Source organism: Montipora capricornis, chromosome 7 (genome assembly GCF_036669925.1).
Source record: "Montipora capricornis isolate CH-2021 chromosome 7, ASM3666992v2, whole genome shotgun sequence".
Lineage (NCBI taxonomy): Eukaryota > Metazoa > Cnidaria > Anthozoa > Scleractinia > Acroporidae > Montipora > Montipora capricornis.
In genome coordinates, this window is record NC_090889.1 from 47,316,083 (window position 1) to 47,330,372 (window position 14,290).

The 14,290-nt window shown below is 40.1% G+C and overlaps 1 protein-coding gene across 1 annotated transcript in view; it reads left to right on the forward strand.

The window, feature by feature from the left end:
* LOC138057303 (TBC1 domain family member 25-like) overlaps positions 1-11,247 on the forward strand; it is a 16,136-nt gene extending 4,889 nt beyond the window's left edge. Inside the window, exons 3-4 of the mRNA XM_068903359.1 lie at positions 4,412-4,569; positions 9,069-11,247. Coding sequence (XP_068759460.1) covers positions 4,412-4,569; positions 9,069-10,456 — 1,546 coding nt within the window. The 3' untranslated portion in view covers positions 10,457-11,247. The remainder of the gene's footprint in view (positions 1-4,411; positions 4,570-9,068) is intronic.
* The last annotated feature ends 3,043 nt before the right edge of the window (positions 11,248-14,290 follow it).

A 14,290-nucleotide genomic window follows, 5' to 3' on the forward strand; every position in this document is an offset into this window, starting at 1 on the left:
TTGGCTCACTGACTGAAATCTCCTCAAATATTTCATTGAACTCGAATCCACAAACTTCTTCACTACTTATCTGGTTTTCTGGTTCTTCTCTATAAAGCACGTCTTTAGTATAAGTGCTTTGTCTATCTTGACTAAACTCCATCTTTTCCAATTACAAGGTTTCCATTTTTGTCTAACACTACTATGCTTAGCCGTGGTCTTTCATTGCATAATGTCTTAGTGAACCTATTCGCCCTTGTCACACAGCGGCCATATTGTCCCAGGAGACCAAAAAAGCTTTGTTTTACCACACCAAGCCTCGCATTGGAAACCATGGGGGTGAGGCGTGGCATGGTAAAACAAAGCTTTTTTGGTCTCCGGGGACAATATGGCCGCCGTGTGACAAGGGCGAATAAAGTGTCCTTGTGTGCTGGTTTGTTGCAGCCTTCTCTGCCTCACCTGTAATATTGTCTATCCATTTTCTTTTGTCCACCTTTATGCTCCTCTTCACTTCCCGATCCTTTTTTTACATATTCTGCCTTAAGCTGTCTCTTAACCCTTTCGGAGAATGCACTCAAGATCTTCTTATTAATATAACGCCCTCTCTTTGATCTGTGAGGTCCCATGACTCCTTACTGATTCGACATGGCTTTTTCTTCTTTTGAGGTCTTCCCAATACTGTTTCTGCTGCTTCTATGTATGCCTTCTTCATCACCCGAAAGTCTCTCTCCACTTCTTTCTCTTCTTTGACTTTTGGTTCTTCATTCTCTAGAGCGTCATACCTATTGCTTATAGGGTTATGTTAAATGCCTTTAGCTCCTGCTCATTTTCCAAATTAGCTATATTATACTTCACTCTACATTCAGCCTTTTCTTTTTCGAGCCTTTCTCAACCTGAGCTTAATTTTTGTACACACAAGGTAATGATCACTTCCAATATCTGCAGACCTACATGTATAAACTCTTGTGTCATTCACTGAATTCCTAAACCACTTGTTGATAAGGATATGATTGATCTGATTCCTGGTCCTTCTATCGGGCAACACCCATGTTGCTTTGTGGGGAGTCTCATGTGGGAATAGTTTTCCTGTAATAACTACATGTAGCTTATTCTATATCACATATTTCACAAAGCCTTTCTCTGTTATCATTTCTTAGCCCCAGTCCGTGTTTTCCCATAACTTTTTCATAATCCCTGTTTTCATATCCCACCTTAGCATTCATATCTCTAGTAACAATGATCATATCATGAGTATTTACACCATCTATCTATCTTGCAATCTTGTTTAGAACTCATTGTTTTCCTGTTCATCTGCATCTTCCGTTGGTGCATATACATGTACATGAATGACTGTAACTAGCTATATGTATTTGCAATAGTACCTAGCTTGAATTATTCTTTCGCTGACAGAAGTCCACTCCATCAAAGCTTCAACTGCACTTTTTGACATCAATATACCTACTCTCTGTCTGTGGTTGTCATCCTCTTTTCCAGAGTAAATTATGGTGTGTCCTTCTGCAAGTTGCACTTTTCCTTGGCCCATCCAGTGTGTTTCAGTGATGCCCATGATGTCGATACCTTTCCTCTTCATCTCTCTTGTTACCTGTGTGATGTTACGACTTCTGTAGAGCGTCCTTACATTCCAGTTACCAACCTTCAGGGCGTGTTTAGGGTGAATCAGTGGCCTACAGTAGTTGGCCCGGGGCATCCTGTTGGACTTGGCTCCCGTGCATCATCATTGAGTCCCTTGTACAAGGTATAGTTACAGGGCCTCCCTGATACAGCGAATTCTGTCTGCTTCTGGTTCCTGTAATAGTTGTTTTGTTTTGTTTTGTTTTGTTTTTACGGGACAGGGTCATCACCCCTCAGCCCAACCCCCAACCTGGAGTACTAGGGGATCACTCTTTGTCTGGTTCCTACCTTTTGACCTGTTTGGCATGGTTGGCCCTACCAGGAGTACATGACTCCCACCAACATAGCTCTAAGGGTCATTGGAACTTACTCTCTAAGGGTCATTGGAACTTACAAGCCACCTCACCATGATAAGGTGTTGATCCCAATTGAGCTGGAGGGTGACAGATACCTTGCAATAAATGGAATTAATGATGTGACATGACGTGATGTACATTGTATTACAACGTGTGGAAAAACAGAACAATCCTCAATCCGTGTGTAAAAGATTATAGAGGCCCTGTTAGGGGTAAATTCCGACAAGTGACACGGCCTTGAACCGGCGACATGATAGCCACGAACTGACGACGACCGACAGACTATTACAACGAATTAGCGAAAGCAACACAAATGTCAAGACTGACCGACAGCGAATTTCAGAATTGTGAATGTTCTGCGCAACATTTGCGTGTACACAATTCGTCATAATTACTTAATAATGATCATTGTTAACAATAATGGCCAATTATGGCTAACAAGGGTCCAATAAAGGCGAACAGAAATACATCTCATTTTACTGCTGTTTTGATTGTTCATTTCATGTGATTGACGTATTCAGTGCCTTTGAGGACTTTTCCGCTTTGCATATCATGTTCTCCCTGCATGACCCACGTGTGCACTCCATCAGTCTGTCAGGGAGATACTTTTTTCTCTATTGATCGCGTTCATCTCGGTGTTCCAAATCGTAAGCGAGTTATTGAAATACATCACTATCAGAGTCATAAGCGATTCGTCGGAGTGCCGAACTTGTGCACGGTCAGAGTCACGTGACGGGTCTGTTCAACATCAGGGGCCGCGCTATTGTTTAACCCTTTGAAGTTTGCCGCCGAGTGTCATAACCAGTCCCCTCTACTAACTATGATTTTTCACAGACCTTTTGTAAACGCATGCCTTGCGGTTAATGATTGGTCGATAATTTCCTTCCTCCCTGGTTGTTATAGTTACAGAAAATCACAGTCTGACAACTAAATCAGAGTTGAACTTGGAAGAAACATTAGACTCTTGCACTACCAGAATTGTAGAACCGCTATTATAGCTCGATTGCTTTGCCAGATTAGGCCTTTATTCACTTGTATACTTTACTCGTTGGAATTTCATTGACTTCCAAGTAGCCCGACATATCCAATCGAACAAAACCGAACAAAAAACCAATCGAACCCAATCGAACTCCAATCGTTCGATTGGGTTCAGCAATCGAACAAAATCGAACACCCATTTTGGTGTGAGTTCGATTTTCGAACCAATCGAACCAATATAATCGAACAAAATCGAACTAATCCAATGCAATTGTCCCTTGCCACCTCAAACTGAGTAAAACACTGGGAATATAATCATTGTCAGCTTTTATTGAATAAACAGGAACTGAACATTATACAGCAAGAATGTCAATGTTCAAACAAAACAAAACAAATAAAAGGCAATTTCGATGACTCTTAAGGTACTGTGACTGTTAAAAGGAAATGCTTCTCAACAGAGAAAAATCGCACCATTTCAACAACGGCGTTCATTAATCGAACGTTCGATTATACCAATCGTTCGGTAATCGAACGTTCGATTGGGTTTGATTACCAATCGTCGGTAATCGAACGTTCGATTGTGTTTTCGATTGGCAAAATTTTATTGTGAGTTCGATTACGTTCGATTGAGTTCAGCAATCGAACAATTGGTGTTCGATTGGGTTCAATTGCCGAACTGTTCGATTGGATAGGTCGGGAAGTAGTCTGAATAGGTATTAAACATTAAAAAAGGTCTCAAAACCCTGAGCTTAAAAGTACTAACGATAGAGGCCGTATGTTCCGTTGGCGTCGTCCCAGCGAATGGAGATTGTCAGAGGGGCAACAAGCTAAAATTTATTAATGAAATTCCGACAGGCGACACAAGAATGTTCCGAAATTGCGACTTAGCTAGCTGTGAAATTCAGACGGAGGACATGGGCACCCCCCCTAACAGGGCCTCATTATAATCCTTGTGAAAGAAAGTTAAAGACAGGTCTACAAGATCTCTGCATGTGATTTTTGTGACAGTGGTAATCTGTTATTGAAGCTTGCACATTGTAATTATCTCTACCTTTATTCAAATATACAAGACTAGTACTGTCTTTGCAAGATTTCCCTCTTCCCTCTTAATGTGATACAGTAGAATCATATACAATGTTGTGGCTTACCTTGATAATTGCCTTGAGTATAAAATTATTTCAATGCAAGGACAGTACTGTTGTAGTCAGATTTGTGTTGCTTGGGACCGTACTGGGGAATATTGGCCCTTGGTCCTTTTTTTATGGACCTCTCTGTGCTCGGTCTGTGCTGCCATGATATGTCACGTCAATATGCCCCAGTACAGCCCTGGCACTCGGTTAGTACGTGTAAGAGGTTATTATTTTTAACTATTTCTTTTCTGATGAGATCCCTCTCCTACATGTATGAGCACATGTTTCCTATGGCCATACTCAAAAAGTTTTTTTTTCTATTTTCAATCTCTGCAGAGACTTCGAAATATCTTATCAGTTGCCACAATCAAATGAAACTGGCAAAAGACCTGATGTGTTTCTCTCACTCAACTCAGATTTTGATCTTGATGCGGCATTCATGAGTTCCTCTTTACCTTATTTGAGTCTCAAAATCGAACCTATTGTTTCATCAGGTGAGCAATTTAATTTAAGAGATTGCCAGTAGGCTTTTTGTTCTGTATTTTTTCCTTTGCTTTTGGACGGTACATTTGCCAATTCATAATAAATCCCTGCCTACACAAGCATTTTTCTTGTGACAATTTTTATTTGCTTGTGTAGACAAGAAAATTTGGCCAATATCTTATGAGACAAAGATTTGCTGAAAAGCAGGGAAAGCTTTTGTGTGACAAATAAAAGATGTCAAATGCAGAAAATTGCTCTTGAGTCGTCACATTCATGTAAAATGTGGAAAAATTCCTGCCTCTTAATTAGTGAGTGCCTTTGGAGAACAACTGCTTTATCTGTGCTATCCAAAAGCATTGCTGATCCACTTGACTGCGAATTGTCAACAATTATTTGTTGTGCTATCAACACGATCAAATGTATTTGCCACATAAAATGGTCACATTAAAATTGCTCATGTGGACAGGGCTTAACTGATGGAATTTTGGAGTCACGGAATGCAGCTGAATAAGGCATACACCTGTCTGCTGGATATACCCAGACTTAATGGTTTCAATATAAAATTTTAAATTGGCTGTTGGTTTAAGTAAAGTAACCAACTGTTGTCATTGTCAAAATGAATTTTAATCTTAGGTTTGAAAAAGAGCATTTTTTATATGGTTTTACTGGTAAAGAAACATAAAAAAACTGGACGATTTAAGAGAAAGCAGTCAATGAAAAATAATTGATTGCAAGTTACAGGCAGAATAGTGTTACCAGGTATTACTTTGACTATCAGGCAAGAAGACAGCATACAGTAGTTTTGTCTTCAAGTCTTTGTTTTACTGATTTTCTAAATAAACAGAGTTTAAGTTGTTTGTGTCAAGATTCAAACCTGACCCAGAAGCAACAGCTAACCCGGGTGGAATCCTAGCCCTGTAGTCCGGGAGCATAATTATGTTCAAAAATCAGGTTCCGTGGGCAATTCGTGAAGAAAGCAAGCCACTAGGCTAGTTGTGTTCAGGGGACCTAAAATAACAAGAAAAGTGATGTTGCCACCTTTGCAACCCGCACACGCATTAGAGTTTAGAACAACCTCAGGCAACCCATCCTACGGAAGCACGATTTTTGGTTCCTATGAAAAAAAGTAACTGCAAAAAATTCGAAGAACCTGGGTTTTTTTCAGACTGTATTTATCTGATGTGGATGCTCACACTTGATACAAGATATAATAAAGACTCTTGTTTCAACATGGTACAATGGCTGCAAATTTTGAGCTACAGCTAGTACTGGAGATAAGGCATTACCATGGGTATTAATTTACATGTATCATTAGGAGCAGAATGTGAGTTCACTAGCAATCTTATTCAAATTTGGTGGGGCACGTTTCCTTGACACATCTGCACTTCACAAGATGAATGATGGCCTCAGGAGCAGGGAGTAGTGTTGTCATGACAGGAATCCACACCTTGTCTTTGTGCTGCTGTAGGGTCAAGAGCATGAACTACTGGCTGCAGCTTGATCTCGCGATGGTTCTGACCTTTGCCAGTCACAAACACTGTACTCTAACAGAGATCGGGATATCACCTCGGAGAAAGAATAAAGATATTTGTGTCCTGGGAATGTATCCTGATTTCTGTAGCTCCATTGGCTGTAGCATCAAGGGCATGCAAGACGATCTTTGTGTCAGCTTCTTCCTGGTCACTCTTCTAATATGACATATCTTTCTTGTTTCCCTTGCATTCACAACCGTACGCTACCACCATCCGCACTTATGTCAAGGTTTGACCCTAATTAGATGCACGCCCAATTTTGACATCCAACACAAAGTGTCCCTTTAAGTCTAAGCATTTGCTACCTATTTTCAACAATAAGGTAAGGGTAAAGGTTAGCGTTATTTTTAGCTTTGGGTAAATGCAGCAGTTAATCTTCACTTAAAGAGCAGCATTTGGGGGACACTTTGTGACATAAATTGTCTGTATTCTGAGACACAAGTGATGTTGAAGTTGGCTAGGAGAGCAAGGGGACACTTCGTGACGCTTATTGAAATCCGCGTGCATCTAATTAGGGTCAAACCTGGACATATCTCTCCGGGTTCCATTTCGCTCTGTATGCTTGACGGCTGTTTGTGCAAGATATTCCACCAGCTCGTTCTTTGTATTCGCATGGGAAAGCAGCTTTTCCATTGTGACCTTGCCGATGTGCATGGAAGATGTTATGCGGTAATAAACTGGATGCTGGTTCCCCTGTCTCTTCCTGCGTGTAGCTTCCTTCAGGAATGACGTGGTGACGTAGACAAGGACACGGCGTAGATTCCCATAATGACAACACTAACCCCTCGTGACTAGCAGATGTGTCAAGGAAAGGTGCACCACCAAGTGCTGCCAGGGTAGGAAGACTCAAATGAACTGCACAGACCTCTGTGGCTGTTCTAAAACTGGCGAAGATTACGAAAATATGCTCAAAGGCGTTGGTGCGGACAATGATGATGAAGACGACAGAAATGATGATGATGATGACGACAAAGCCGAGTACAAGTACATATCTGATTCTGATGATAATTTGGACAACGAATTTGAATAAGATTGCTAGTGAACTTACATTCTGGTCCCAATGATAAATACCCATGTAATGCCTTATCTCCAGTACTAGCTGTAGCTCGAAACTTGTAGCCATTGTACCATATTGAAATGAGAGTCTTTATTATATCATGTGAGCATTCACATCAGGTAGATACAATCTGAAAAAAAACCAGGTTCTTCAAATTTGTTGTTGTTACTATTTACTGTAGGTACCAGAAATCGTGCTTATCTAGCATGGGTTGCTCTAAACTCTAATGCGAGAAAATTTATTATAAAAACAGGAAAATTGTGATATTCCTCAATTACCTCGCTTAATGAAAGTGGTTTTGTTTTTTTACCCTTGCAACAAAGATTTTGCCGGCATTATCGACATTAGAGCAACCACTCGAAGCCTTGTTTTCTTGTCACAGTGACCATGTGACATTAAAACACTAGGTTAGATCGTGTATTATTGCATACTTAACACATTCTAATAATTTGTGGAGACTTGAGCCTTGTTTATCGAAGATACTGTATGATACGGTTTTATCCGTAGCCTCATTTCTGTGCTGGCGGTTTGACGTCATTTTTTAAAACATTCCTTTTCTTGTTATTTTAGGTCTTCTGAACACAACTAGCGTAGTGGCTTGCTTTCTTCATGAATAGCCCACGGGAGTCATATGCTCCCAGACTACTTGTTGCGTGAGATTGTGTGATGATCCGGTGGGGCCAGGTGACTTAACTTGGCTACATTATTGAAATGTGTTGGACCAAAAATAGATTTTTGAAGCATTTTAAATGCTGCTTTACAAATTAATAAATAATTGATATTGTGAACAGAACCAACTGATCATTGCGGTATTGCCTGATATTTCTCTTTTGATAATAAGCATCGCAGACCCTCCTTAAAGTGGAATATGATCAAAAAATCACTTCCTCTTTTTCTTCAGATTTTGAAAGTGTGTTTGCTCATCACCTGACTGCCAAAATTTTGAGCTTTGATTTTTATCCAAAGACCATTTACTTTGCATTTAACTTTTGAATTTCATGGTCTGCCATTACTCACATTCAAAATTTGACTGATTGTACCTCACAGGGCTGGATCAAGGGGAAAGTGACTTCATTTATTCACTAAATGTAGCTTAAAATTCTGCATTTACATACAGCTCATTATATTGTATAAAAATTATGCACAACACAAGTTAAAAGCCTGAAAGCCTGAAACTCCCTTGGTTGGTCCATATAGGGAAAAACTGTGCCCAAGGTCTCAAGTACAGCCGTTGGCCTGCAGCCTTGGGCCATACATGTACTTGAGACCTCAGGCACAGTTTTTACCTCTGTGGACCTCCAGGTTGGTGAATAACATACATATCCAGCTGTGTTGCTCCTGTACTGACCTGTGAAGTGGCTGAAATAAAAGCTACTGGTGGCTTCATGTTGAAGTGTGGTAATGTGTGAAGGGTCTTGGAAAATAACACTGAAATATTTAGGTTTCATGATGTTTTGTTTAAAATCAGGATAATGAGATAATGATTCATGTTCAAGTTTTACTTTTAGTTTGTTGCAAGGTGCAAAAGGGGTGCAAAGAAGTTGAGTTACACAATAACTTAATTGACTAATCCCTCTTGCACTGAAACTAGGGGTGCAGTTGTGGGAAAATCTGAAAACGGATTTTGATCTTAGATTATTTGGATTTTTACTTAGTACCAAAATTCGACAGATTCCAAAAACTGACTCTTTTTTAATTATTAATTCAAATAAGAAAATATTACCTGGTCTAAAGTACTTTAAATTGGGCTCAAAATACATTGTAATGAAGACTTAAAACATTCTCCATGAGGCATTTTGCCTCTTGTGCCAACAATACCACCAGCTGTGCAGGCTAGTTTTCAGTAAATCAGGAATGTCTGAGAGTATTCTACAATGTAAGTATCAGACTGAACTTTTTCTTCATTTGTTGGCTCCTTCAGATGATTTTCAAAATGAATGGACATTTCTTGAAGCTGCAGAAGCACCAATTGCTAACAATGTTCAATCTACTGGTGTGTCCTCTAATGTTCCCTTTCATATCTCATTAAAACATCAAATGGAGCGAACGTTGAACAAGTTAACAAGTGCATTTAGTGACTTGACAAGGCGAGGACCTTTGAAAGAATTTGAATGGGACTGTCATCTGGACTGTGAAGGCCGTCTGCTTGGCGTGGATGAGTTGTGGGCCAGAATATTTCAAGGTGGAGGTATTGAGCCTTGCTTACGGAAAGAGGTCTGGCCTCATCTACTTAGTGTTTTTCCTTCCGATTTGACCAAGGAAGAAAGAGAAAGGCACTTGAATATGAAATCACAAGTTTATGGGCATCTTAAATCAAAATGGATGGCTAAACCTCCTGCAGAAATTGAATCCATCACCCATCTTATCATGAAAGACGTGCTTCGAACAGACCGCATACACCCTTACTTTTCCGTTGCAGATGATCACCAGCATATTGCTTCCTTGTTTAATATTTTAACAACCTATGCATTGGAAAATCCTGATGTGTCTTATGCACAAGGAATGAGTGATCTGGCAGCACCTTTGCTTGTTATCTTGGAAGATGAAGCAGTAGCTTATACATGCTTTTGTTCTTTGATGGACAGGATGAAAGGTCATTTTCTTTTGGATGGGAAAACAATGACACAAAAATTTGATCACCTTTCGCAACTTGTGTATCGTATGGAACCAGAACTTTTCAAATATCTTATGAGCATCGAAGCTGATGACATGTTTTTCTGTTACCGCTGGCTCCTTCTTGACTTAAAAAGGGAGTTTCCATTTGACGATGCTGTGCAACTGATGGAGGTCATTTGGAGTTCCACCACATGTGCTGCTGAAGGAGTATTAAAAGAAAACTGTACTCTAATCCTTACTCAGAATGGTTACTATGGAAATGATGCAGCCAACAATGTTGATTGTGATTCAGACTACAGTGATGAAGATGAAAGTTCATTCTGTCCATTGACAAGCAAACCTGTTAATTCGAAAACCAAACTTCTTCAGTTGCCAGGCCCTTATCACCTTGGGGATGGCAATCCATTTGTTCTCTTTATGTGTCTGGCAATTCTATCAATTCACAAGGATTATTGCATGCAGAAAAAAATGGACTACAATACACTAGCTATGTACTTTGACAAATTAGTTCGGAAACATGACATTGCAAAAACTCTTGCAAGGGCAAGGACATTGTATGCTGAGTATCTTAGTTCTTTTGGAGAGGTTAAGAGTGATTTTCCAATGAAAGAAGAGTCAAAAATGTCCTGGTGCAACCGAGAGTCAATCATTGGTAGTATTCCATCAAAAACGAGTCACTTTGTTGAGTGCTGAATAGATTTCTTAGGGTTGATTGTTTTTACAAACAACTCGGAGAATACTGCAATTCCTAAATCAAAATTGGAGGTCAAAAAAAGTTATAAATTTGCCAAAAAGAGATGTTGCTACAAATTATAATTATTGGCAATGCATGGACCAGTGCACATCACTTTGTACGTGTTGTATATAATGTGTGGATTATGTCTGTATGACATCTCTTTGACTTTCTACAGTGAGGAAATTGCAATTTTTGTGACCGCACAAACGTTTCCACTTGAATTAAGGATGTTTTTCCTCAATTTATCAGTAATTGGTATTTTACCATTTTTTGTTTGATTTTGGCTGACACAAAATAAGGGAAGTCTAAATATGAATTTTTTTCCTTCGTGGTATCTGGTTTTCGTTATGTTCATGGTCACAAATTCTGAAAACAAAACAGCTGTGGTAACCCCTATCACCCAGGGGAAGCTTAGGAATATACATGTATATGTACTCTGTTTTTACGTGTCTTATGTTTTCCATTTTGGACATGAATTACCTTGGACACCTCATTACAGACAAAGCTCTTTTTTTGTGAAGTTCGCTAAAAAGATGATTTGTAAAACTCCTCATGTCTGTTCAGGTGCAAAATGTTTGAAAAATATGGTTGGCTTAGCCTACATCCACTTGTGAAGTAAAAAAAAACTGTTCATGTCAATTTTATCTTGTATTGTATACGAAATACTTTATTAGAGGTATTTAGAACTGAAAAATCGTGTAAATAAGAAATCAATATTTTATTTAATTAAAGGAGTTATATTGTAATAACGAGGAGTGCTAGTAGCTCACTGGTAAAACATTTGATTTGTGTTACAAAGGTCGTAGCTTTGTTTCCGCTATGTTCGCTTTGTTCCTTCGGCCATTTCCTAGATAGCAGAAGAACATCAAATCCGGTGCTTCATTTGCTGCCTTACATGCTGCGTCGCATGCGACATGTCGTTTCATCTGGTGACCATTCCCCACAGGGGCTTGTCAGGGCCAGTGAAACACAATCAACGAAACTAAAGAACATGACAACAACAACAACAACAACAACAACAATAAGAACTGTTAAGAATCCCAAAAATAGCCAGTTGATCATTTTCAAGTGAAGCCGAGAAGTTGAATCAGGCCTTAGCGACGAGTGATCAGAAAGAGTCTTGAGCCGGGATTTGGGGTAGACGTTCATCATCACACCGGACTAAAATGCCGGAGAACAAGAGAACCATTGTTATTCCGATCAGGCGTTGATAAGTTGGCATTGTTGTGTTCGCTTTGTTCCTTTGCTTTATGGACATTAATTATTTCGGATCCGGTGTAGAACTGAAAGACCAGCCGGGATCTCTGAGTCTCAAGGCAAGCGCCCTAACCACTTGACTGCGAACAGTCCCTTCATGAATCAGTCGAGCGGCCCGCTTTGTTTTGTCACGCAAACGAATAAACTTTTTATAACCACTAGGTCAAAATCCTTCAGTAGAGGCCAATTCGCTGTTGTGTGGTTGCGGCCTTCCAAGCGGCTTGAATTGTGTCTGCGTACACAAAGTTGTAAACCAGAACAAATTTTGCGAAAGGAAAAACACCATTTTGGCATTCGTTTGTTTCCTTGCAAATTAGCCCTTTTTGCCTCGTTTTTAAAGGGGCTATGTCACGCAAAATGATACTTTCATGACAACCAAAATGCCCAAAAAGTAGAATGAAACATTGCAATAAGCACTCAAACTGTTGAACAACATAAAAGAATGCAATTCCCCAAAGAACACGAAAGTATCTTCGCGTTCAATAATGCCAACGAAATGAGCACATGATATTTTTTCAATGGTGACTCGGGGATAGTCGGATAAAGATCTGTGTGTTCGTTCCAATGCCTACTGTAATTCGGAGGCTTTACCACGGAGTTATGGGAGACTACTCGTGGGAGCTTGGCCACTAATGGTTCAGCTGACAGGTTCGACTCCTGCAAAAGGGACTCGGATTTTTTCCGAATTTCCCCGAGTGACCATTGAAAAAATATCCTCTCTTCCTTTCGGTAAAGGCCGCTACGAGCCTAGGAGGCCCACCAGGCCGGCGCTTATCTCCGGTTTCTGTAGCATGAAGCGACTAGGAGTATTTCTACTCCCCCTGGATGGGATGCTGGTCCATCGCAGGGTTACCCCCAGCATTAAATTCGCCGGTACCCATTTATACACCTGGGTGGAGAGAGGCACTGTGAGAGTAAAGTGTCTTGCCCAAGAACACAACACAATATCCCCGGCCAGGACCCGATCCCGGACCACTCGATCCGGAGTCGAGCACACGAACCATGACGCCACCGCGCCTCCCAAGCCTTGTAAAAACACCCTTTATTTGGTTTTCACTTGCTTATATCTCTGTGATGTTTTTTAAGGTGGCTCTAAATCCTCTAGACATAATTTTTTTAAACTTTGCCGAAAGTTTCATCGCAGCCGTCTAATTACTTTTCAGCCATAAAAAAGGGGGTCACCGAGTTCGTTTTTACGATATGAGCAAGACAAGACAAACAAGACAAGTGGGCGACCGCAGTCGAAGGCAACCCGAAGGCTCCTTTTTCAATGCTTTTACCATGACTTGCGGCATCTACCGCAACTCATGGCAGGGGTACGCGCAACTCCTATCCCGTTGTATACACAACGGATGTGAGCAACTAAATTCAAAATATAGGGTGTTTTTGCTGGGTTTCCTCCTTGCCAAGGTAACTTGTTACATCACAAGAATGATCACATCTTGTTTGCAAATAATCGGTGTTTCATACACGCATGGTACCATAACATTGCTGTTACGTGATACAGTGTTGTAGCGTCATTAGATCTAAAGAGAGTGTTTTCTACGTGTTGAAACATACCCCTTTCAAGCCTCCTTAAGCTAAACGTAATCTGCCCATTTAGCTTTGGGTTAGAGGAAGATCACGGCCACTGGTCAGCGTGAGAAGAATGGTTAGGGGAGACGCTCTGTGGCATTTCTCGCCAACTTTTTCAAGCATTCATGATGCTGAGTTGAGGGAAAGGAAAGGAACTTTATTTTAAGTGTCTAGTCGTTCTAGCGCTGGAGTACTAATTGGGGACACTGTAAACTGAAATTAACAATGAAAGCAAATTAAGTCAAATGTTGGTTTTGATCAGGGGGCATCTCGTCGTCACCTTTATTATTAGTATATCCATAGTTAATCGAGGGACTCGTTATGAAACCTTAGAACTTTCAAAAGCGAGAACAGTGTTGTTGCAATCGATGTTGAATTGACCGTGACCCTGCACAATCTTTTGTTTTCGCTTCATTAGTTGCGCATAATTTAATCGAAGGATTTGATTGGTTATCTTCTCGAAAAAAGGTGTGTTTTGTGCAGGGTCAAGGCCAAAAATACGGACAAAAACATGAAACAAAGGAACTTGTCCAGTTTCATAACCATTTCCATGCATTAACTATGATGAGTAACTATATACTCAACAGAATATCTTGTTTATGATTGTTCAATGAAGAATGCATAAATAGGTTATTATAAATCAAGAAATGCAGTCGCGTTCATACGAATTCCTACACTTATTTTCTAATCGTTATTCGAAGGAATAATAAGGATAGAAATTAAACAATCACAGCCGACCATCGCGATACATAAGTATTAAAGACATAACCAGTCGACCTTATCGCCTGAAGAAGACCATACAGCTGTAAACGGTCGAAACGTCGCGATCTGGCACGTTGTGTCTACACCATGAGACAAACGATTATAGGTTTTATTACTTAGTTCTAATCCTATTGGTCGAGTCGGAAAATACCACAATGCTCCTTGTTTGTCCCCCCAAATTTTGCATAAGCATTGTT